General features: G+C 39.3%; 1 protein-coding gene across 2 annotated transcripts in view; it reads left to right on the top strand.

The window, feature by feature from the left end:
- The window catches only part of FEM1C (fem-1 homolog C), a 30599-nt gene extending 9720 nt beyond the window's left edge, over window positions 1-20879 (top strand). Inside the window, exons 3-4 of one of the 2 annotated variants that reach the window (XR_006281766.1) lie at window positions 13635-18659; window positions 18793-20879. Coding sequence is in view for 1 of the 2 variants with exons in the window: in XM_038403308.2 (XP_038259236.1) it covers window positions 13635-14944 (1310 nt within the window). In the remaining variant the exon portion in view is untranslated. Of the gene's footprint in view, window positions 1-13634 lie in introns of both variants that reach the window. The other variant, XM_038403308.2, reaches the window with a different exon arrangement.
- Window positions 20880-23023: the final 2144 nt, after the last annotated feature.

Here is a 23023-nt window from a genome sequence, read left to right as displayed (position 1 = left end):
TAATGTTGAAACTAAGTGATTCAAATACTTTTATCTTTCATAAATGTTGAGACAGCAATAATCTTGAAAATACAATTTAGAGAGAGCTGAATCTGTGAACAGGGAGATCTTTGTTCCATAGCATTTCTTTTAGTGGTCTGAGAAATTAGATTAAAACATAATCATGAAGACTTGTTGATTTTAGTAACTTGTCTATTTCATTATCCCCATTTGATTTTTTTTTAAGCTTATTCGTGAGGGCACAGCGTTAGTTTTCTTCCTGCAATACCATACTGTAAAAATTCTTAAAGTTTATTTATGGTGGTTCAGTTGAGTATCTTCCAGATAAAGCCATAATCAGTAATGAATGGGGGCACCAATTACTTAGATGGTTGCATTATTTTATTTGTTTTATATTTATATTTTTATTTTTATAATTCTGTATATAAGGCAGTAAGCGTAGAGGATAAGTACACCTCAATAAAACTGAGGTCTAGATCCACAAAGGAACTTAGGCATTGTAACACTTAATTTTTAGGCCAGATCTGTACTAAAAAGAGAGGCTGGACTCAGCTGCATTGCTCAGGGCTAAGAAAAATTCACAAACCTGAACGATTGTAGCTAAGATTAGCTAAGCCATCCCCACCGTGTGTAAACGTTGCTGGGTTGATTGGAATAATTATTTCCTTAACCTAGATGCCACCTCTTGGGGAGGTGGATTAACTACAGTGACAGGAGAATCCTTCCCCTCGCTGTAGTAAGTGTCTACACTGCAGTATTACAGTGGCCCAATTGCAGCATTGTAGCTGTACCAGTGTAGCAGTTTAAATGTAGATATAGCCATAAATGCCCAGCCATAAGTGCCCAGCCGCATAACGTAATCCACAGACCCAAATCACGTGTTCAGACTCACTATACAATGCTTGGGGAGAGTTAGGTGCTTGAGAATGGGCTTCCTGGGAGTCAGGCAGCTGAGCTGGGAGCCAGCTAGGATAGCCAATAGAATATGTAGAAGTGAGGAGCTTAGGTGCCTAATTCTGGGCTACAGGGAGGTACTTCCCTCCGTTGGGATTCACAGCTGTGAACCCTCCACTATGTTAGGGGCCTAAGATGGGTCAGTCCATGAAGAAGGTGGTGGTTTTTCTCCTTATACACTATAGCAGGGGTGGCCAAACTGTGGCTCGCAAGCTGCATGCGGCCCTTTTACAGTAAGGGTATGTCTATACTACTCGCCGGATTGGCAGGCAGCAATCGATCTGGCGGGGATCGATTTATCGTGTCTAGTCTAGACGTGATAGATCGACCCCCTGAGCGCTCTCCCATAGACTCCTGTACTCCGGCGCCACGAGAGGAGCAGGCAGAGTCGACGGGGGAGCGGCAGCAGTCGACTCACTGCAGCAAAGACACCGCAGTGAGTAGGTCTAAGTACGTCGACTTCAGCTACGTTATTCACGTAGCTGAAGTTGCGTAACTTAGATTGATTCTCTCCCCCCTCCTCCTCCACCTCCCCCAGCAGTGTAGACCAGGCCTGAGTGTGCCTCCCCATTCTCCACCTACCAGATTGGGGAGAGCTTGGGGATCATGCCCTGTGGTGGGGCTAGGGGCTTCTGCCAGAGATGACTGGTGCCTGCTGAGAGTTGGGGGGCATAGTTTAAAGGTTCGCTCCCCACAACAGCTTGAATCACACATCCCCCAGGTATTCCCACCCTCTTACCGTAAGTGGCCCCTCCCTCAGGCTCCCAGGTGTTAGCTCCACATGGACAGGTAATGGCAAAGAGCCTGGAGCTGCAGGAAGGGGCCACTGCTTTAACTCTGTAAAGAGAGGAAACCACAAAAGCAGCAGCTCTCCCTGCAGCTCCCAGCTGTTTGTCACTGCCTCTCCCCGTGGCCGCAGCTCCCAGTTTGTCAGCTCCAGCAGTTGCCTTGCAGGGAGTGGGCCCGGCTGCACCATGTGACAGAGTGGGGCCAGAAAACCCTGGAAAAAATTGCGGGGGGTGAGGGGAGAAGGTAGTGTGTGGTCAAGTGCCCCCACCCCCATGTGTCACCTCTGGCTTTTGCCCATCAGGGAGGGATTCTTGGAACTTCAACCCCGCAGGGTGTGCCTGCTGGGGCTCAGGGCTTCAGCAGGAGTAGGGCTGAAGCCCCGAGCCCCAGTAGGCACCTCCTGTGTGGCTGAAGCCCTGGCAGACGCCCCAGCTCTCAAGCTTCTGAAGATTGTCATATGTGGCTCGGAACGTCAGTAAGTTTGGCCACCTCTGCACTAGCCTGGTGGTTTGGGCATTCACGTGGTATGTGGGAGACCCATGTTTCAGTCCCACTGCTTCAATTAATATTTCCTTGTACAATTGGAAGAGTTTCAATATGAGAGATTGAGAGACCTGTCCCAAAATATCCCACAGCTCAGTAGTTAGGACACTCTTCCTGAGAGATGGGTTCAGATTTCTGTTTCATATCAGCCAGAGGAGGTATTTGCTCCCACCTCCCAGATGAGTCCCTAACCACTGGGCTGTTTGGGTATAAGAGGAGCACCATCTCCGCCATCCATGAGGTTAAGCACACTCTGAGAACACCTACTAGATTGACCCCCTGCAAGTGAGATAGATGGGGGAATGCCTAGATTGGAATTCCCCTGGAGTTCAGGCGTGAACTAGAGTGCCAAGCCACTCAGTGGCATTGGGACCTAGGCAGCTTTGTTCACTGGCAAAAGTTTAGGTACCATGCAACTTAGGCACATCCAGAATTAGGTGGCAGCTGAGAGAGGGTTTGGAGGAACTCAGTGTTGGATTTAGGTGCCTAAAGTGGTAAAAATTCCTTTGTGGCTCTACCCCTGAATGTTTATATACATATCAATATGTTTATATAATCGGTCTTTAAAACTAAAGTAATAAATACATTTACTAGATGATTGATTTCCTTTATGTGCGTTGCTTGAAGTTAGTGCAATATAAAAACTTAATCTTTAAATCAAGAAGATCAGTAATTTTATTGGGTCCTGAACCTGTGAAGATTTATGCATGTGCCTAACTTTACACATTTTGAATAATTCTGTTGAACTTAATATGACTACAAGTGTGTGATGTTAAGCATCTGAACCAAGTATTTTCAGGAGTGGGCCTTGCATGTGAAATGGTAAGAATGACTTCCTTTTAATTTTCTAATATTGTTTTACTAATCCAGAAACATGATCAAGCTTTAACTAAATCTACTTAATATATTTACAAAATGTTCATTCAAGTCCAGCCAAATCACTGTGTGTCACTGCTTCTCTTCTTTTCCCTTCCCTGTCACAGGCAAATTATTTATTTTGGAATGATTTGCCTCTGATAGTGACCTGGATGGGTGGAGAAAAATAGTTTAATTATAAATGTGAATCTCCAGATGTACTTTGGTAGCACTGGAGAGTTAAAGAATTAGATGCACTGACATATGTAGCATTTGTGTAGTGCTTTTTCATTTTTTTGGCTATTTTAAAAAGGGGCTCTAATATAACTGTAAAATGTAAAGGCCCAAAGCCAACTGAGATTTACTCTCTATGATTATCAATTCTGGTTGCATTCTGTTCCTTATGGTACTTTGAGGAGAGCATATATGTCCTTCAGAATGGTGCATGCTCATGTTCGTTGTCATACTGATCCACGTGAATATCCAGAATCTAGATGAGTGGTCAGATTCCATAATTCTAAGAAGGAAAAGGAATTAGAAATGGGGTAAAAAAACTAATTTGTAAAAGAGAAGACACTGATTTGAATAGAGATTTCACTTTGAGCCTTCTAAGGTGGTGATAGTATCATAACTAAATTTTTTTTAGTAAGATTTTTTAAAATGTTTGACACCATTTCTTTAACATACATTAACAACTGTTGTATGTTGTTTCCCTTGGAAAAGTGGTGTATGGAAACTACTTATCAAAAGAAACTACTTATCATTCACATAGGCTTTTCCTGTCTTGCCAGCTATCTCCTCATTTGATCTAGCAATAGTGTTATAATGCTGAATTTACAAATTATTTTTGTGGCAACAAACTAATATCCTGCTTGTGACTTAACTGCAGTCTCAGGCTGAAAGAATGCTTATTTTAAACATGAACCTATAACGGGACAGAGAATTATTAGCAATATAATTAGCCTTTTGTATTAATATTTTTCTGAACAAACCGTCCTCTCCTCCACTCTAACCCCTATACTCCCCATTGTGAAAATTCTTCACAGATGCTAACCAGAGCAGTTTGCTAATTATCCACTTAGTGGCTGTTTGTCATACTGATATTTGAGCCACTTTAATATTAATATTTATTAACATTAATAATTATTAATATTTAACATTTGTACTCTTTATTAATAGGTGTTTTTGTGATACTTTCAAAATTCTTTGGTAATGCAGGGAATATCTGCCTTAAGGATAGAACTAGTCCTTACAGCCTTGTAGCCAGTCTTTCAAATTCCCCCTCAAATTGACAGTTGATGATTACTAGATAGATCATGGATAGACTTTGTTAGGCTGTTGCCCCTTTTGACCGGAGCAGCTATTCAAAGTTTGGGGCCCTGGGGATGTTCCAGTTGGAAGTAGAAATTGGTGATGATCAGGTATTTCTTTTTTTACAGTTCTATTTATTTACAATGTCCTGTGTTTCTGAATCCAGAAGGAACCAAGAACAAAAGGAGCAGTTTCTTTAGCCAACCCCAGACCCAAAAGTTCTATGTCTAGCTTTTTCCATGGTGTCACTGTTCTTACTGGCTCCTATGTCCTACTAGGCTTTTTGTTTTCCCCTGCCTTTTCTTGCTGTTCTTGTCTGTGAGTGGCCTTAGTATCTGTGTTCTCTATCACTCCCGCACACACACCTACCCAAAACAGTACTCATCCCAAAAGCTCCTGGGCAGGTACACACCCCTTTTGGTTTAGGTTTGACTTATATTTACAGTTACGTTAATTGAAGAGTAAGTTCATACTTCTCAACCTCAAAGAGGCTTTAACCCAACCCATAACAAGGTTTCACCAAGTTCATAATATATTATTTCTGAAAAGTAGCCAAACCAAAGCCATCTCTCTGTGCGTGTATTTGGTCAATATAAATGTGTATTCTTATAATCTTTCCCCTATCCTCTCCTTGTGTCTCTTCTGATCGTTACGAACACTTGTTGCATTTCATCTTAATTCAGTTTAAAGTTTAGGGCTGGTCTATCCTGAAAACTTACATCAGCATTGCTACGTCTCTCGGGTGTGAAAAATCCACACCCCTAAAGCATGTAACCATGCTGACCTAACCCCAGTGTAGACCGCGCTAAGTCGATGGAAGAATTCTTTGGTTGACCTAGCTACTGACTCTCAGGGAGGTGGACTTACTACAGCAATGGGAGAACCCCTCCCCTTGTTATAGTGAATGTCTAAACTGAAGCACTATCATGATCTGTGCTATAGAGCCCTGCAAATCTGTGGATATCTGCTGAATATCTGCAGATATCCGCATCCGTGGATTATTTTTGTGGATTGCGGATACAAATTTTGTATCCGTGCAGGCCTCTACTGTGCTGTTCTAGTGTTTTAAGAGTAGATGTAGCCTTAGAGGCAGAGACTCTCTCTTACTGTGCTTATACTGTTCTCTGTACAGTTGAGTTCTGTAAATACTATTGTAATACAAATAATTAAAAAACAAAACCCAACTACTTCTGGTAGTTCCAGCCTGATAACTGGTAGAACAATGGTTTCTTTCAGCATAGGTAAAAAGGAAAATTATCTGTTTGTAGATGGAAGTCTAGTTTGAGAGGGCAGTGAGATTCTCTGTGGAATATTTTACTTTTTTTCATGGTTCTCTGTGTGTCCATTTATGGTAAATTCACGAGATTGTAAAGATGTTTGATTTAGAGTTGAATCTATTCAGCTAAGTGCTAATTTTAGTTTTGAGTGTTTTTGAGGGTTTTTGCAATGTGTCATGACAATTTCTCTTGCAATGTTGTAGCCGTGCTCTCGCCCCCTCTGTGCCCCACCTCTCCACTTCCCCCTCCTCCAGTCAAGCTGGAAGCTGGAGGGGGCCTTGGGAGCCTGGACCCCTCCACCTGCCTGGGGTGGAAGGGCCCAAGAGCAGCCCCAATGTAAGACCCTATTTTTAGTTACTTAAACCTTAGCCATACTTTAACCATTCAGGCTGAAACATTCTATGCTGGGAGTCTGCCTTCAGCAGAATTTTATTTTGGAAAGTATCAGTGAAAACAGTTTTAACCATTTTCAAGAAAGAGGTTAAGGAAAAATGTTGTTTGGCCAATATTCAAACGTTCTTACACTTGTTCTCTTGAGAAGCTTTAGTGTTTCCATTCCTTGGAGGAGGGACTTGAAATCCTGGAGAAGGGAATCAACTTGGGGTTAGAGGTGCATTTTGCTGTTCTTGTGAAAACTCACAAGAATTTGGCTCAGTTGTAAGCCTCTAGAAAAACATTTTCACATCTTCAGTAGATCTTTGTTAGAGGCCGGTAGCTAAATTCTCCTAACTTTCCATCTACAGTGAGCGTACCCCACTCCAGGGCTGAGCATGATTTTCCCTGGAGTTGCTCCTCCCCATTGCTGGGGCCACAATGGTCTGGGCCACTGGCATTGAGCAGTGAGATTCTGTCACGTGTGGTCTCAATTCTCCTCCTGCTGGTGCACAAACAGTTTGGAAGAAGAATCAGCAACCTGATTGAAATGCAGAGGAGCAGGAACAGATTGAAGCAAGAGCAGAGATTAAAGAGGGAGCAGGCTCTGGAGATCAGGGCAGAAGGGTCTGAAACTCCTAGACACGCTTCCTTCCAGAAATAGAACTTGAGATATCTGAGTATCTTTGTTCTCTGCTGTCTGATAAATGCATGTAAAACCCACTGGCTAAAAGTGGCCCATCCTTCCTCTAGTGGCTGGTCCACATAGAGTATACCAGCCTACTACTTCTGTTGGTTACTCCATTAGCTCAAATGGTAGAGAACTGTGATTTGGGTCGAATGTTTCCAATGCTGCTGATGACTCATATGGACAGTGAGAATGATTCTACATGATGACATTTTGTTTTTTCAGTTTGCTTTTTAAAAAACCTGTGAAATTATCATTTAAAAAAGAAAGCTACAATAAACTGATGTTAAAATTGCCAAGTCAAGTACTGAAAAGTTAGGAAATGCCAGAATTAGTTACTTGTGCCACCTTAAATTGGCCTCCTTATGCATATGCATTACACTTTAATTATATACTATTTTTTTCTAAAGGCTCCCTGCCTCATTCAGTGCCCAAGTTGAATGGTGCTCACTGAATAGGTAGCCATTAAATATTTTTTTTTTTAAACCCTTATTCATGCCTCTTAAGAATAGGTAGTAAAGAAGAGCGACTGGAGGGAGTCTACCCTGCTTGTTGTTTTTGGTCATAAAAGACTCTCTTCCATAAGATATCACTACCATGGCTATGGTCCTAATGATGCAAGGAAAGTTCTTCCTGCTAAGCGTATAGTGGGCACTGCTGGAAACAAATACAAAGAAGAGAAACTATGCTGCCTGTGACAGAGTAGCCTGCCCCTTAAAGGCAGTAGTCCCTAGAGGTCAACCATCCTCACCAAGAGGCATGGCCCTTTAAGGATTTGAAAGGTTCAATATAAGGACCTTAGGGGGATATGGCTAGAAAGGAAGAGGTCCTGGGAATGAATGGTGCTTGGGAGGAAATCCTGCCACTGTATCTTTAAGGGGCTTAGGGGAGGACCCTAGCAAAGATGGAGTGGCAAAGCTCCCTTCCTCACCCAATCAACCAGTTGGGAATTAGCTGGGAGATGGGGAGTAGCATATATGCTGCCTTTTACCACCTCATTACAAGGCAGACGCCAGCAGTAGAAGATGAGCTACTGACCCCCTGAGCCTGAGGACTAATTAGGGAAAATGCCAGCTGAGAGAGGGACTGGCTAAGGCCCTCCAGAGCACTAAATTACAACCCAGGTCCAGGAGAGCTGGGAATTTCTTGTTTAAAGAGAGGGATAATAAGTGGTTGAATTTCCCAACTCCAGAAAGAGGGCTGGGGCTCCTGTTGTAAGGAGAGAGACAAAGACTGAACAAAGAAAAGGAGTACTTGTGGCACCTTAGACTAACAAATTTATTAGAGCATAAGCTTTCGTGAGCTACAGCTCACTTCATCGGATGCCTTTCCGCAGTTTCTTTGAGAGCGTGCGGCACAAGCTGTCAGCATAGTCTGTGTGGTATGTAGATTGTAATGGATTTTTTACCTTCAGTCCTTTCGGTATGATGTCCATCTGTTTGCATTTGGAGAGGAAGATGATGTCTGTCTGTATCTGTACGAGTTTTTTCATGAAGTTGACAGATTTCCACTCTATACGGCTAAATTCAGTGCCTTGCATAATGACAGGTTTCTGTAGCTCACGAAAGCTTATGCTCAAATAAATTTGTTAGTCTCTAAGGTGCCACAAGTACTCCTTTTCTTTTTGCGAATACAGACTAACACAGCTGCTACTCTGAAAGACTGAACAGTAACTGAGGGGATTGGGAACAGAGTTCAGAGGGTGGGCTTCAGAGGAAACCCTCAAAGCCAGAAGAACCTTTTCATTTGCGACTTTTGTTATGGACTGTTTTCACAAGGTTTTATAATAAACCAGCCCAGGGAGGGTATTACTGAGTCAAGAGACCTTGATGTTGAGTTACTGGGTTGTTGAGAGGGAAAACTGAGGAGAGAGCACCTTAAATGCCACCCTTTGCCTAAGGGGGCAGTGCAGGGAAGTAATGTCCTGGGACACTCCTGTCAAGTTGGCATGACTCCAGTGGGTTCCAGTCTGGTAAGGGACATAACTTGGTAGTAAACATAGTTATCCACATAAACTAAATAGCAAAAAGACAAGATATTCTCAAGAATGTTTGACATTTTTGACCTGTGCAAGATGCCCTGGGGGGGAAAAGTACTTATGACAATTTTAATTACAAGTGGAGTTGTGGGGGGGGGGATTTTTGTTCCTCTTGTGAAATAAAATTTGAAAATTGAATACCAGTTATGAAAGTCTTTTTTCATGTATGTGTATAAATACATAACACCAAATATATTTTATACATAATAAAACCTACAAAACTATCTCTAACCCCCCCCCCCCCCTTTTGTCTCCATGTCTGTATAAAGTAAATGATCAGAAAGTAAGAGTTACTATAAAACTAATACCTCAGTCCTGGTCTTAGTTTGTTATTCCCCATATATTGTTCCATTTTCTAAATATGTTTGGCACATCTTAGCGTTTGACTTCAGTTGCAGTAAATAAATGCTTTGCAATTCTAAAAGGCTAAAATTAAGGAAAAAATGAACAAAAATTGTAAGGTAAATTGAATGTGTTTGTGTTTAGACTGGTAGGACATACATTTTACAGGAAATATCCTTGTCTCTGAATTCATGTGGAGGTTGCAAGACTGTCACTTTGATTTCAATCCTATTTTGGTACAATTAGCTTGTTTGAAATATTGTGGCAGAGCTCCCATCAGAAGGCACAGCTGAGAACCTGCCAAAAAGGAAAACGGGGAGGTTTTGAACAGTGGGAGAATGACACCTCCTTATAAACTATACAAGTAAAATCAGTTTAAAATGAATAGATAGAGAACATTAGGAAAAAAAACACGTTGTGAGGATACGGATATTTGGTTGACAGTGCAACCAAAATGAATATTAAAATTTATGTTTAACACTTTTTGAAAGACAACTTACTGGACTGGACAAGTGTTGAAATGAGAGAGATTTTTTTCATAGTTTTTGATAAATTACAGGCCTGAACCTGAAAACGCTGTCAAGTATAGTACTTCTGCTGCTGGAAATCAATAGTGCAACTTCTGGTAGTAAGTGTTGACAAGACCAGGATCTAGGTTGTTTTTGTCCATGAAAAGTTTAACATTTTGATAAGCTTTATGGCCATTGCCAATTTCTAGTAGAATAGTTATTGTCACAGAAGAGTCCTCTGTTTTTTTTTTTGGACTAAACCATTTACAGAATGATCAGTAACATTTGAGCATTTTCCATCCTTATGTTTTATAGACTCTTGTATAAGAGAGAGAGTTTTATTATTTATATTTCCCACCCAATGTTCTAATCTCTTCTCCACTCCATTGCTTGGTTTTCAAACTATTTTATTTTGTGCACCACCAAGAAAGGATCTGAAGACTGCAAGTGGTCCACAAAACATTACATTATTTTCTGAAGTGACATCTTGTACTAAGCTATGGATAATACCAGTTGTTGTTTTGGTCTCAGTGTCATGTATTCCCTGTTCATTCCTAATGAAGTCTTAGGGCATTCATCAAGGAGGGATCCTCTGGACCCATACATGGTTGCAATAAATGGAAGAGAGATGTCTGTTAAAATAAAAGTCCCATAATCCCATCTACTTTTGAGACATGTCACTGGAGTTTGGAAATCCCTGGCAAATTGGGTATGCTAACTGGGGACAAACAATTTTTTCCATATACTCAAGACAGTAGGGATGGTGTGACTAAATTAATTTCCTAGAGTGATGAGAAGTCAAGTTAGGACACTGCAAATGTATCTTGGTGAACTATAGTTTATTCAAGATTAACTGTAGATTAGGAAAGTCATGTAAAGGTTTATAGATTCTGTAAATGACTATCTGAAACAATAGAGACAAGGTGGGTGAGGCAATATCTTTTATTGAACTAACTTCTGTTGATGAGAGAAACAATAAAAGATATTACCTCACCCACCTTCTTGCTCTCTTATCCTGGGACCGATGCAGCTACAACACTGCATACAATGATATTTGATACTATATCATAAGTAGGTGTAATTTGAAAATGTTTGTCATGAGAGCTGTTCAAATTATGGATGAAACTAATTGGATGGGATCTTGTGAAGTCAATAGAAATTGAGGACACTTATCAAGTGGCAATTGAGAGCACTCAGCATCTTCCAGCATTAGGCCCATAGTTTTTGCCTAAATGTTCCTTTAACATGGTTCACAATATTGCAGAAAAATTGAAGAAGGGGAGACAATCTGTAATGAATCCTTAAATATAGTAGTATTGACCTCCAACACAGACAAGACTCTAGTTAGTAAACACACAATATATCTTTGCTACCCATGGAAAAATCATTGTATTTGAATGTTTATGTAAATTTTAAGAGTTTTTTGCTGTCCCTAAAGGTATTTCTTTCAGCAAGATCTGAGACACCAGTTCGCTAATGGCCATACAATAGCTGTGAAGTTTTTGGACTACATTCATGGCTAATAAGAATGAAGACCAGAAATGAACTTTTGGAAATAAAACCATAATATGTGTAATTCTGTATTTACCTTTATCCCCAGCCATTCTTGTTCAGCTGTATGCATTTTGATCATTTATATTTGACTCCATTGTTTTGTTTGGTATGTCCTTCTCTTAAACAGGTATGATGTAGGAATGTTAGAACAAAAGCCTTCTACAGACAAAGAAGATTGCTGTCTAAATTAGTTGATCAAGAAATAAATATAGCAGTTGGGCCTCGGTTTCAACTCAACCAGTTAAATTGAGCTACAAGATGTTACCTTGTATCAATATTAGAAAAAGGTTGAGGGTACTTTAGGTTTGGCTAAGACATGCTACCTGAGCCAGATCTAATTTTGACCACTTTTTCTAATCCAGACAAAGCCAGAGACACTGTGGCCCAGATTCTCTGCTGTGCTAAGGAAAAGGAGGGTCTGTCAGAGAAATGTGTTCACCACCCTCTGATTACTGGGATTGGTCTACAATCTAATGTAGAGTGGGCTGTGCAACAATGACAGCTGGCTGTAGTTCTAAGAGACTGTACACCAATTGAGCATAGCTGGAGCATAGCATATGCCAACTATACCTACTCTCGACCCTGATACACCACCTACGTTTGGGTTGAATATGAGTGAGTGGTGCCGGAGGCAGGTATATTGGCTTTGTATCAGCTGGGACCTCCCCCACACCAGAGAATTTCCTAGCTGGCCAAATTTAGTCTCTTTGTGATCTCGGGGGGCACAAAGCCATTAGAATGCAACTGAGCATCTGCCCCAGAGAGTACATGAACAATATGGAGCAGGAGAACATGGTGAAGTGGCTGGTTAGAGCAACAATAATCAAAGCTGCAGAAGCTGTAAATAGTAGGTTCTAGTGGAAAACTGACTGACAAGATATTATACACACTTTCCTGTGGAGTGATAGTTTTCCACCAAAAATGTTGACCAGCTAGCAAGGAAATAATAATTCTAATTGGTTATATGATCCTCAGTTGACTTCCAGTTAATTCTGATGCTGTAGGAAATGTACTGTTTGCTAGAATTTTCACTGCATTGTAGCTGGATTTTTGTGTGAACTTTGATACTTCTCTAATTAGTGTCTTGTTAATGCAGTAGGAGTCCTGTGTTTAAAATGCATGCATCAGATGAAGAGCTAAAGAACAGCTTGTATTAAATTGTGGACTTTTTAAAGAAATCAGCTGCATTAGACATTGTTCGGTTATCTTTTTTTCGCTGGTGAAATGTGAATATTTAAACTAAGACATTCAGCTACAGTACTTCCGGAGTATATGAAAGATTTGGTGGATTGTAGCTTCTAATGTTTCCTTTAAGCTTTGCTGCAGACGTGGCTTTCGGTGAAATGCCATTAATGCTTGCTGTCATTTTTCTGGATTCTTTCCACGCACTGCGTTTAGAACACTTAGTACATTTTACAAGATACATACACTTGGAGTGTGGTACTGATGGGAAATAATCCATAGTCAAAAATACATTCTTCAGGTGTGTTTTACAATTTACACTCTCTTGTATAGACGACACCCATGATATTTTCAAGAAACAATGTACTAATTTTTTCTTCTATTAACTTATTCTTGGCTTTGGGAATCCTAACCAGAATAGCCGAGGGATAAAGCTTGGGACTTTAGGATAAAGACTAGGTGGACAAAATATGCTGTATGCATTTTACTTCATCAACCCAGTGTCTGTAGAATAATTTAATCAAATACAAAGGCGAGAGTGTTTGAACTTATGTAGATTAGACAAATGAAATAGCCATATTTCCTAGATCATTTAAATGTTATGACAGCATCAGAAAGCCCCCGTTGGGATTGGAGCCCCATTATGCTAGTGTTATACAAATACAGAAAGAAAAATCCCTGCCCTGAAAGGCTTACTATCTAAAGACCCAGATGAAAGGTAGGGGATGAGCGTACCGTGTGCAAGTAAACGAACCTGCTGAAGAGTTGGCATAAGTTTATATGTATTGGGTTGTTTGGTGTTCGTTTTTTTTTGTTTTGTTTTGTTTTTTGTTTTTTAAATCAGGTAGTGGAAGGGAGGAAGGATATATGAAAAGTCTAGAAGGATAGAGGTAGCGTGTTTAGAGCTAATGTTTTATCCTTAAAAGCAAATATGAAATTACCACAGAATGAAGGATTCAGGATTTGGGTGTTTTTTTTTTTGTTTTGGAGTAATGAGACAAAAGTTTACTTGAAACATCTTTAATTTTATCAAGTAACTTTGCACTTGTATAGCTGCTTGACAACCTTGGTATTTTAATCAAGTCCAGTGTATTCCAGGTATTAACTTGCGGCTTGCCTGTTTTGACATGTATGCATGAAGTATTTCTCCTTTAGCTATTAGTATAGCTCTGTAAATATACCATGATTTTTGTGCACTTATGATTTCCTTTTCTTGTCAGGAAATACTGCATTACATGACTGTGCGGAATCTGGAAGCTTGGACATCATGAAGATGCTTCTTAAATACTGTGCAAAGATGGAAAAAGATGGCTATGGAATGACTCCCCTTCTGTCAGCCAGCGTGACAGGTCATACAAATATTGTGGACTTCCTGACGCAGCATGTACAGACCAGTAAGGCAGAACGTATCAATGCTTTGGAGCTTTTAGGAGCAACATTTGTGGACAAAAAAAGAGATCTTCTCGGTGCTTTGAAATACTGGAAAAGAGCTATGGACATGAGGTACAGTGACAGGACTAATATCCTCAGCAAACCTGTGCCACAAACACTAATTATGGCTTATGACTATGCCAAGGAGGTGAATAGTGCAGAAGAGCTAGAAAATCTTATTGCAGACCCTGATGAGATGAGAATGCAAGCACTGTTAATTAGAGAACGTATTCTTGGTCCTTCTCACCCAGATACATCTTATTATATTAGGTACAGAGGTGCAGTCTATGCAGACTCTGGAAACTTTAAACGATGCATCAACCTATGGAAATATGCTTTGGACATGCAGCAAAGCAATTTAGACCCACTGAGCCCTATGACAGCCAGCAGTTTACTGTCATTTGCTGAACTCTTTTCCTTCATGCTACAGGATAGGGCAAAAGGCCTCCTAGGCACCACCGTTACATTTGATGATCTTATGGGAATACTGTGCAAAAGTGTCCTCGAAATAGATCGGGCTATCAAACAAACTCAGTGTCCACCTGACCAAATACAGCTGAATAAAGCCCTTTCTATCATTTTGCATTTAATTTGCTTGCTGGAAAAAGTTCCTTGCAGTCCAGAACAGGACCATTTTAAAAAGCAGACTATTTACAGGTTTCTTAAACTGCAGCCTAGAGGGAAGAATAACTTCAGCCCACTTCATCTTGCTGTTGATAAGAATACTACATGTGTGGGTCGTTACCCTGTTTGCAAATTCCCCTCTCTACAAGTTACTGCTATACTGGTGGAATGTGGTGCCGATGTAAATGTTAGAGACTCTGATGATAACAGCCCCTTGCACATTGCTGCACTGAACAACCATCCAGACATCATGAATCTTCTTATCAAGTCAGGTTCACACTTTGACACCACAAACTTGCATAAACAAACTGCTAGTGACTTGCTGGATGAGAAGGAAATGGCAAAAAATTTGATCCAGCCCATAAATCATACTACGCTGCAGTGTCTTGCTGCTCGTGTTATAGTGAATCATAGCATATGTTATAAAGGGCACATCCCTGAAAAGCTAGAGAACTTTGTGTTGCTCCATAGATGATAGTATGACAACTGTTGAAGCACGAGTTGGTGACATTAATTGTTGCTTTCTCAAGCACTGTTGTGATACACCAGCATTCGTTTAGCTTGACCTATCGTGTTCTCATTGGCTAAAGCATCATTAGCATCAAATCTGCAGAATTGGCTACCCAGTATTTAATATGAATATGCCATATAATATATTTTGTGGATTATTTAGAAATGTAATGCCATATTTAGACTCTCTTAAAATTGTCCACCAAAGGCTTGTCTACTCTGGTTTTATTTGCCTGTTGGGTGTTTGGGACTGAGATGAATATTTTTCACTGGTGTCTTTTTACCATTACTGGTATGTGGATTTTATACAGTTGGAAGGTCATCTTTTTTGTTTTTGCTTGCGCATTTCTACTCAAATTCTGTTTTTTCTATGAACTCATTGCTAAACTGAACAAGTTATATGGACTTGTTAACATTTGCAATTACCATAAGTGCTTTATCTTCTCTATGCACTGGCTTAAACATGACTGTTGTGTGTTAGCATATTTCTATGCAGCAGTTGGCCAACTTCAGCTCAAACAGCATTTTTTGCAGTTTTATGGAGCTTTTTCTGAGAACACTTCCTTCACAGCATGACAATTTTTGGAGCTACGTGTCAATTGTCCAAACTTTTTGGTTTGACTTTTATTCTAGCTGTATCTGAGGTTGCTTTCTTAGTCCTCTTGAAATATGTGCTAAATTTGGGAGAAAAATCTGTTCTTGTTCTCTTGGTAATCCAGTTGAAATTTAAGTCTAAGTCATTCTGATGCATCATGCAGCAAGGGGAAGAGTCCTTATCATGTACATCTATCTCTTTCCTTCTGCACTAATGTCTTGTTTGTGCTGACTGTGTGACTTATTTAGAGATTTTGCTCAAATTTTTAACCTCAAACTTAATAATACACTTGAATAAGAAATTAATTGAATGTATGCAGTAGTCTGAAATTACAAATCAACTTCTTTACCTACAAAAGGAACTAAAGCATGTTGGTGGCATGATGCTTGTCAAACCAGCTTTAGACATCTAGTATAATTATATTACCTTGGCAGAGAGCCACTCACTATAATGTATCAAAAATTCCATAGCAGTGTCCCTTTTCTTAATTTTAAATATACCCTTTTAGATAATTTGCATGCATTTTTCATCTCTCGTATTGTCAGCCATACTTAAACACCAGAGGTTGTGGTGTGTACATAGCATCTATTGAAAGTTACCTATTTTTATAATATTTGCACAACAGCTTGGCTATCTCAGCAAAAAGGGCTTTTTCAACTTGATTAGAAATCCGCAAGTGAAGATTCTAAATGAGTAAGATTCAGGTAATTAATATAATTCAGCACTTTATTATTGATTCAGAGTAAAACTTATTCAGGCACATTAGCCCTACAAATGTTTTTAAATTTTTCTCAAGAGAAAAAATTCTTTTGGGTTGAGTAAAGTACAACTTACTGCCAGGTCAGTGGTCAAGCACAGTGGACATCATTTGACTTGGCATTTCTTTTCAGTGATGGTCAGTAAACATACCTAATGTGGTGTGTTTTTTTTTTTTTTTTTTTAAACTACAGAAATTCAGTGGGTTTTTCTGGACTTTCATCAGATTATGAACTTGCAAAGGTGATAGCAGAGGAATTTCAAAAGCCAAATTAATGATACTGAGGTGACTTGAACTTAGTGGTTTTTGTTTTGTTTTTTTTATTTGATTTTAAAATATTTTTGTCTTTGTTTCTGAATTGCATTGGTGATGAGCACATCCTTGACAGTGAGTAAAAAGGCAGTGCTTTCCTTACCTTTTGGCTGTTTAGGTATTCTTTCTCTCCTTCTTCTCTTAGCTTCTGAAGGAAAGTGAAGCTGAGTGGCTGGGTCACCCTCAGATCATGATGACTTTTAAACAGCCAGCAGTCATGTCAGAAGCACTGTTTATACATATTTCAAAGTTTGAAAACTGCATTAAAATATATTGAAACAAATTTCTGTTTTGTCCCATGGCACATTTGCATTGTTTGTATGAAAAGCAAAGTTGAGTTAATCTCACAAGCATACAGTAGTACATTTTGATTCAATTATCTGAATTTTTGATTTATAATTATTAAAACACATGCAACACCAATTGTTGATTGTAAGAACAAGTTTCATTACTTCAGTTTCTTATTTTCAACATTCTTCCTCTTTCACTTTCCATTCTTCAAGAAGATTTAATTAATAATCAACACCACGCTGTACGAATGAGCCACAACGTGGTTGGAACTCCAACATGGATAATACAAAAAGAGATTCTAGAACATTATTTTTTGTATTCTAGAATCTGTGCTGCTCTTCATTAATAGTTTACATTTCTAACTTTAAATGGGATAATGGATAGCTATAGTTATTTTCTCCAAGAGTTTTGCCTTTGAGACTCCAGAACCATGATTTTTAAAAACAGGAATACTGTGCTGCTATTCAGGTGCTAACAAAATTTCTGAATTAGAAAACATACCCATGAGTTTTCTGGTTACAAAAACTTTAGGGAACACATTATTTTTTTTTTAATATATAGTGATCCAATGAAAGTTGCCAAGTCTTAGTATGAAAGTTTATTCTACTGTTTGTTTTTAAAGAAATGTATGCAAATATCCTAAAGTATGGGAGGGACTAATCTCCTGTGCATGTTTTCCCTGTATATCTACCAATGTACCTCTATCCTGACCTACAGCAAATCTGTTGTTTCAAATTTTGCATGAGGCCACCTAATGAACTTTTGTGATCTCTGGGTATTTAAACCTAGCTTCCAGAGGGTAATGGCTGGCACATTTAAACCTGTCTGCCGTTTAGCCGCCAACGTTCACATTATCTTCCTTAATTTTTATTTCACTTTCAAATTAAAGCAGTCCAGACTCCGTTGGAAGGTAGTAAGTTAGGGTGCTGTGGGCTTTTATTGAGCTTGTAAATAAGGCTCTAAACTTAGTTGTCCACCAACTGAAACAAGGTTCTGATTACTTTTTGTTCTTGGTCATGTTACTCCTTTAATACTGGGAATGTAGTTATCCTAGTGCAACGCAGTGATGCAAAAATGCAGCAGCACTGTTTGCTGGAATTGAGGCATGCTAAGGAACTAAAGGACCTTCAGAACATGATGATTTATTTTCTCTTCTCCTTTCTGTCATTATTTACTTAACACCCTCTTTCCCCTTCCCTCTGTTATCTTCCTGTTACATATTTCTGTAACTGGAATGTACTGTTCCAGAGGTACCAACCCAGTGCCACGTGTATGTCAAGGACATTACATACAATCTTATGCATTTTTGGGGTACAACACATTTTAAAGTATTTAAATAGTCTACAGCATGTTCCTAAGAAGATGGGATACCGATACCCCTAAGGGGCCTGCTTGTTGAGAGATGTGAAGGTGGATTTTTTTATACATATATGCGCGCGCGCGCGCACACACACTCAAAGGATTTTTTTTGTTCTTCATCCCACTCAGTTTTCATTGGAATACTTCAGCCAGGGAGATGAAAATTACAGTGGTGTAAAATGAAGCTTTCTTCTTCCCCCCTCGGAATGTTACAGTTAAATTTATATTTTTCTCTGTTGTTCCCATCCTAATAGCAAGTACTCTCAATATATTTATGCGATCTTTGGTGGTTCTGACTGCTGTAGTACACAAAGTAAAGATACTTCTTAAAGTATCAGTGTGATGGTGTTTCAGCAAATGCAAAAGGTAGGCTTTCTGACATTCAGATGCTAATTTTAAGTCAATATAGCGTCTGTGAAAGGGGCTGAACTGAAAGTCATCTGTTTATCTGCAGATTGTGTACAGCAGTACTAATGTAAGTTTTCCCTCTCTATTCTAGCACTAAACATCTTCCCTGAACTGGAGGACCAAAACATTTGAGGGATAGGGTAATTTTTTAGTCTTCATCCTTACTCAATTCTTAGTGTCTCAGATAGCATTTTAAATGGTTTTGTTGTGATACAGACATCCATTCTCTAGCCACTTAAATGAGACAGTGGAGTCATTTCATGTAGGTCACCAAATAGCTGACAGATGTTAAATTCCAACCTGGTTTTGAGATATCAATCCCAATCTCTCAGCCATCCAGTCTCATTCCAAACCCAATCTGCAACAGCTCTTGGTAGAAAATATAGGTAAATATTTCCTAGCTTCCAAAACAATCCTCTGTTGAGAACTGCTTTTAAAACTGGTTGAATGTTGTGGCAGACATTCTACAAAAGGATAAAATCCTTATTAGGAAAAACATCTGTATCACTTCAGTTTTCATATCAATTGCAAAGTAATAGTGGCTGTGTATGTGACTACTTTATGATACAAATTTACTAAATGATTTTTCAAATGTAAGGAGTAGAATGCTGACTGGATTATGTAATTTTGACAAGTGAATATGAAGACATTGTACTAATGTTGATCTTCTTTACTGTAAAGTCAATTGACAGGGCATGGTAATTGGTATTACAAAGTAATTTTGTGGGAGAAGAGTTGATGGCAGTACATTGTAAATGAGGGGAAGAGATAATCTGATCTAGTTTGAAGGACACTATTTTATACTGTACAAATCCCTTGGCTTCTGTAAATGTGAAAATAACTGTTGTATGGATTTGGACCCTTCGCTGATGGCAAAGTGGAAAAGTGATCGTTTACCTGATTTTTAACTCATTTTGTATAAATGTCCCATCATGTCACAGACTTCCTATGCAGGCCTAGCTCAGTGTATTGAAATACTGCAATTTCTTTTTTACGTGAAGTAATTAAGCTTTAATATAAATGTAAAAAGGGAATAAACTTTTCTCTGCTCTTAATCTCTTTAGGCTCCAAAATGCAAATTAAATTAAAATTGTTTTGGAGAACAATTGGCTGAGTCTATATCTGTTTTCTTTAAGGGCTACTATAGCATCCCTAAGAAGGAGGGCATTTTCTATCAAGATAAGAATGGCTAAACACTGATGCTACAGCTTTTGACATTTCCTCCTGCTGCTATTTAATGAGTGTATCCAAAAGGAAACTAAACATGACTGCTGTCTGTAATGGAACTGTTTGAGTTCAGAATACAGGCAGCGTGGGGAAAAAATAACTTCAAGTTTCCAAAAGACATTGTAGCTGATGGAGAGAAAGTACACAAAATTAACAGACGGTTAATAGTGCCACTTTAAATGTTAAATATTACATCTGCTTATGTTTACAGCATAACCAAACCTAATTAGCAGTTTTCAGAACAAACTTTTTAGGAAAACTCATAATATGTCACCAAAATCTCGCACCCTAAACATAAACTGGAATGAAAACATAGATTTGTTTTTCTGTTGCTTGTGATTGGTTGTCATTTCTTACCATTGGCACAAAAGTCTTTGTTTATGCTTTCAGCCATGTTCAGTGCACCATCTATCTAAGTCATGTCCATCCTCCTCTGATGGTTTTTCCTTTAGCATTTCCCCCTCTCCACTCCACCCCTTGCCCGCCCCGGGAAAATAAAACATGGTTTTAACATGAGCCAAATAGGAAATATTGAAGTGGAAAATAAAACAAATGTTTATATAAACTTGTATTCTTAGCTAGATTGATGATTAGTCTTATGGTCTGATGGATAATGAGAGAACTTATATTAGTAGAAAGAATCTGGAAGTGGGACCTTGCTGCTGCTGGGCCGTGTTTAGGGGTGGAGAGCAGTTTTTGAGCAACTTGCCACTTCCAGCCTTGCTACAGCAGACTTTTAGATGGCTGTGCTAATTTGTACAAATCAAAGTTAGAGTTGAAAAATTAGAATTGGATCATGCTGTCAATTCCTTCTGCCAGCGTAGCATGTAGTTACTGATTGGAGGATGTATCAGATATACTGAACATGTCTATCCTGTGACTTCACTGTAAGACCAGGCTTCCTCAATCTATAAATTTACTTCATTAATTTCACATGCATAGTCTCTTGGGGGGGGGGAACAGGGACAAGTATTAATTTTGTTGTTGTTTAGTTCTTATACTGTGCCTGTCACTGTGGTATCTGAACTGGGGCAGTAGCACTTTTACAGATCATTTTTCTCATGCTGTTGACTCCCAAGTTACTGTGCTCAACTGTGTTCTATTTATGCCATTGAATGTAATTGGAAACATGAAATCTGCAGCAACACAAACTCTCCAGAACCACACAATGAGGTTTATCTGCCTGTTTTCCTAAATAAGGTGAAAGAACAATGTATGTCAAGTTTGTCTAGAAATTAATAGTTGCAGACAAGTTACAAAAGCCTGCTAATCAGGTTGGGGAGAAACAGTGAATTCAAATTTAACTCTGTGAGCTCTGATACTGTTGACACTTGCGTTGATGACAACTTCAGTAGGAGTTAGGTTCAGGGAAACACTATGTAATCAGATTTGTATGGAGTGATACAAATAAAATGTCTGACCTACTCAAGGATGACAACTCTTCCTTCCTTTAACATGCTTAAAGTTATGAAATGGGGCTTGGGAGAGGAAACTCCTCAGTGGTGACAAAGGTTAAGACTTTGAAGGGTTATGGCTTGAGGAAAAAATACCTGGCACCTACCATTCTGAAAACTAATCATACTAGTCAACGTGGAAAAATCCCTGTACCATCACACTCAGTCCCAATCCTTGGTCCAGAATGTTCTCCTCCTGCCCCTTCGGAGAGCACTACCTCTACCCAGGGCTCAGCCCATTTGCAGTATCCAAGAGCTACAACCCATGTTCCCTCTTAATTTATTTTTCTGTGTATGGAATGAATGAATCCCGCTAAGGAAACTTAAAATGGGGGAGCCCAGTTGCTCCTATACCTCATCCCTCTCTATTCCCTCCCCCAAGCTTTTCTGCTGCTTATTTCCCACTTTCCACATTCTTCCCTGCCCCTTCTGTCTTTTACCATTTCCCTCCTTTTCCTCTCTCCCTTCTGTCACCATGCTTTTTTCACAGCTGCTGCCTGCTCTGGTTGACGTTGAAATGGGAATTGAGGGCATCAGCAGGATTGGGCCCTTGCTAAATCTTAAACTTCTTGTACTCTTGCTCCTTACAAGTATACAGGGTTTTTGTTTTTTTTTTAATTTAAACAAAACTGTATTGGGGAAAAGGGTGTGTCAGAAGAAATGTGGGCTTCAACATGATCCTTATCACCCTAAGGAATAACTTAGCTACACTTTCTCTCTTAAGCCATTCTCCAGCTACTGAGCAGAAAAATAACTTGTCAGCTGCTTAACATCACTGGAATTAGTATATGGTTGGGTTTGCCTGACTAGCTGTCTTGTTCATCACGGTTTACCTTGCACGGTTTAGTGCAAGACTCTAGATGGGTACTGGGCAAGATCATGCCCTTAGTGAATTGTTATAAATCCATAAACAAAGCACTTGGAGAGCACTTACAGTGGATTCCTGTACTTGAATGGAGGAAGGTACTTAGAAGCTCGGCCCTCTGTTTAAAAGCCTGTGATGTGGTAGTTCTAAGACACTGCACACTTTGGGACTTCTGAGGAACGGTCCTAAACGTGTCCATTTTTCAATGTATTTTAAAAGTTTCACTAGTTTTATCTATGCAGGAAGTTCCAGGTCCTTTATTTTGTGACCCTCTGTTCTTTTGTACTGCAGAAGTATGTGATAAGAATGTGCCATTTATCTACTTCTTTTAAAATTGTGTCTGCTATGCAAAAGTGGGGACCTTGTTAAAACCAACCTTTGCTATGTATCGTGCTTGACTTTGCCTTACTGTTGATAAGGCAAGTTTCACCTGGTTGAGAGGTAGGTTCCAGAATAACGTGAAGGAATCAGTTCCAACTGGTGGATAGCAAAAAATTTTCAATAAAGACTATCTGAAAGTCAGTTTCAGAGGCTGAAGCAAACAATAACTTCTTTATTTACCAAAGAGAAGAGTGCCCTATTTCTTAAAAAGTGAAAGTGGTGTCACAATTTATAAGAAAATCTAGATAACTGGGCATACTGCTCTAACCACAAGGGGCAAGGAGCAACCCAGCATCCCAATGCAATTTCCCAACACTCCTTCACTTGAGTCATGCTTCTTGCTTCTCTTTCTGACATGAACAATGTCAGATGGATTTTTTTTTTCCAGTAGCTGA

Source organism: Dermochelys coriacea, chromosome 5, assembly GCF_009764565.3.
Source record: "Dermochelys coriacea isolate rDerCor1 chromosome 5, rDerCor1.pri.v4, whole genome shotgun sequence".
In the NCBI taxonomy this organism is placed as follows: domain Eukaryota; kingdom Metazoa; phylum Chordata; order Testudines; family Dermochelyidae; genus Dermochelys; species Dermochelys coriacea.
This window is presented reverse-complemented; position numbering and strand designations above follow the sequence as displayed.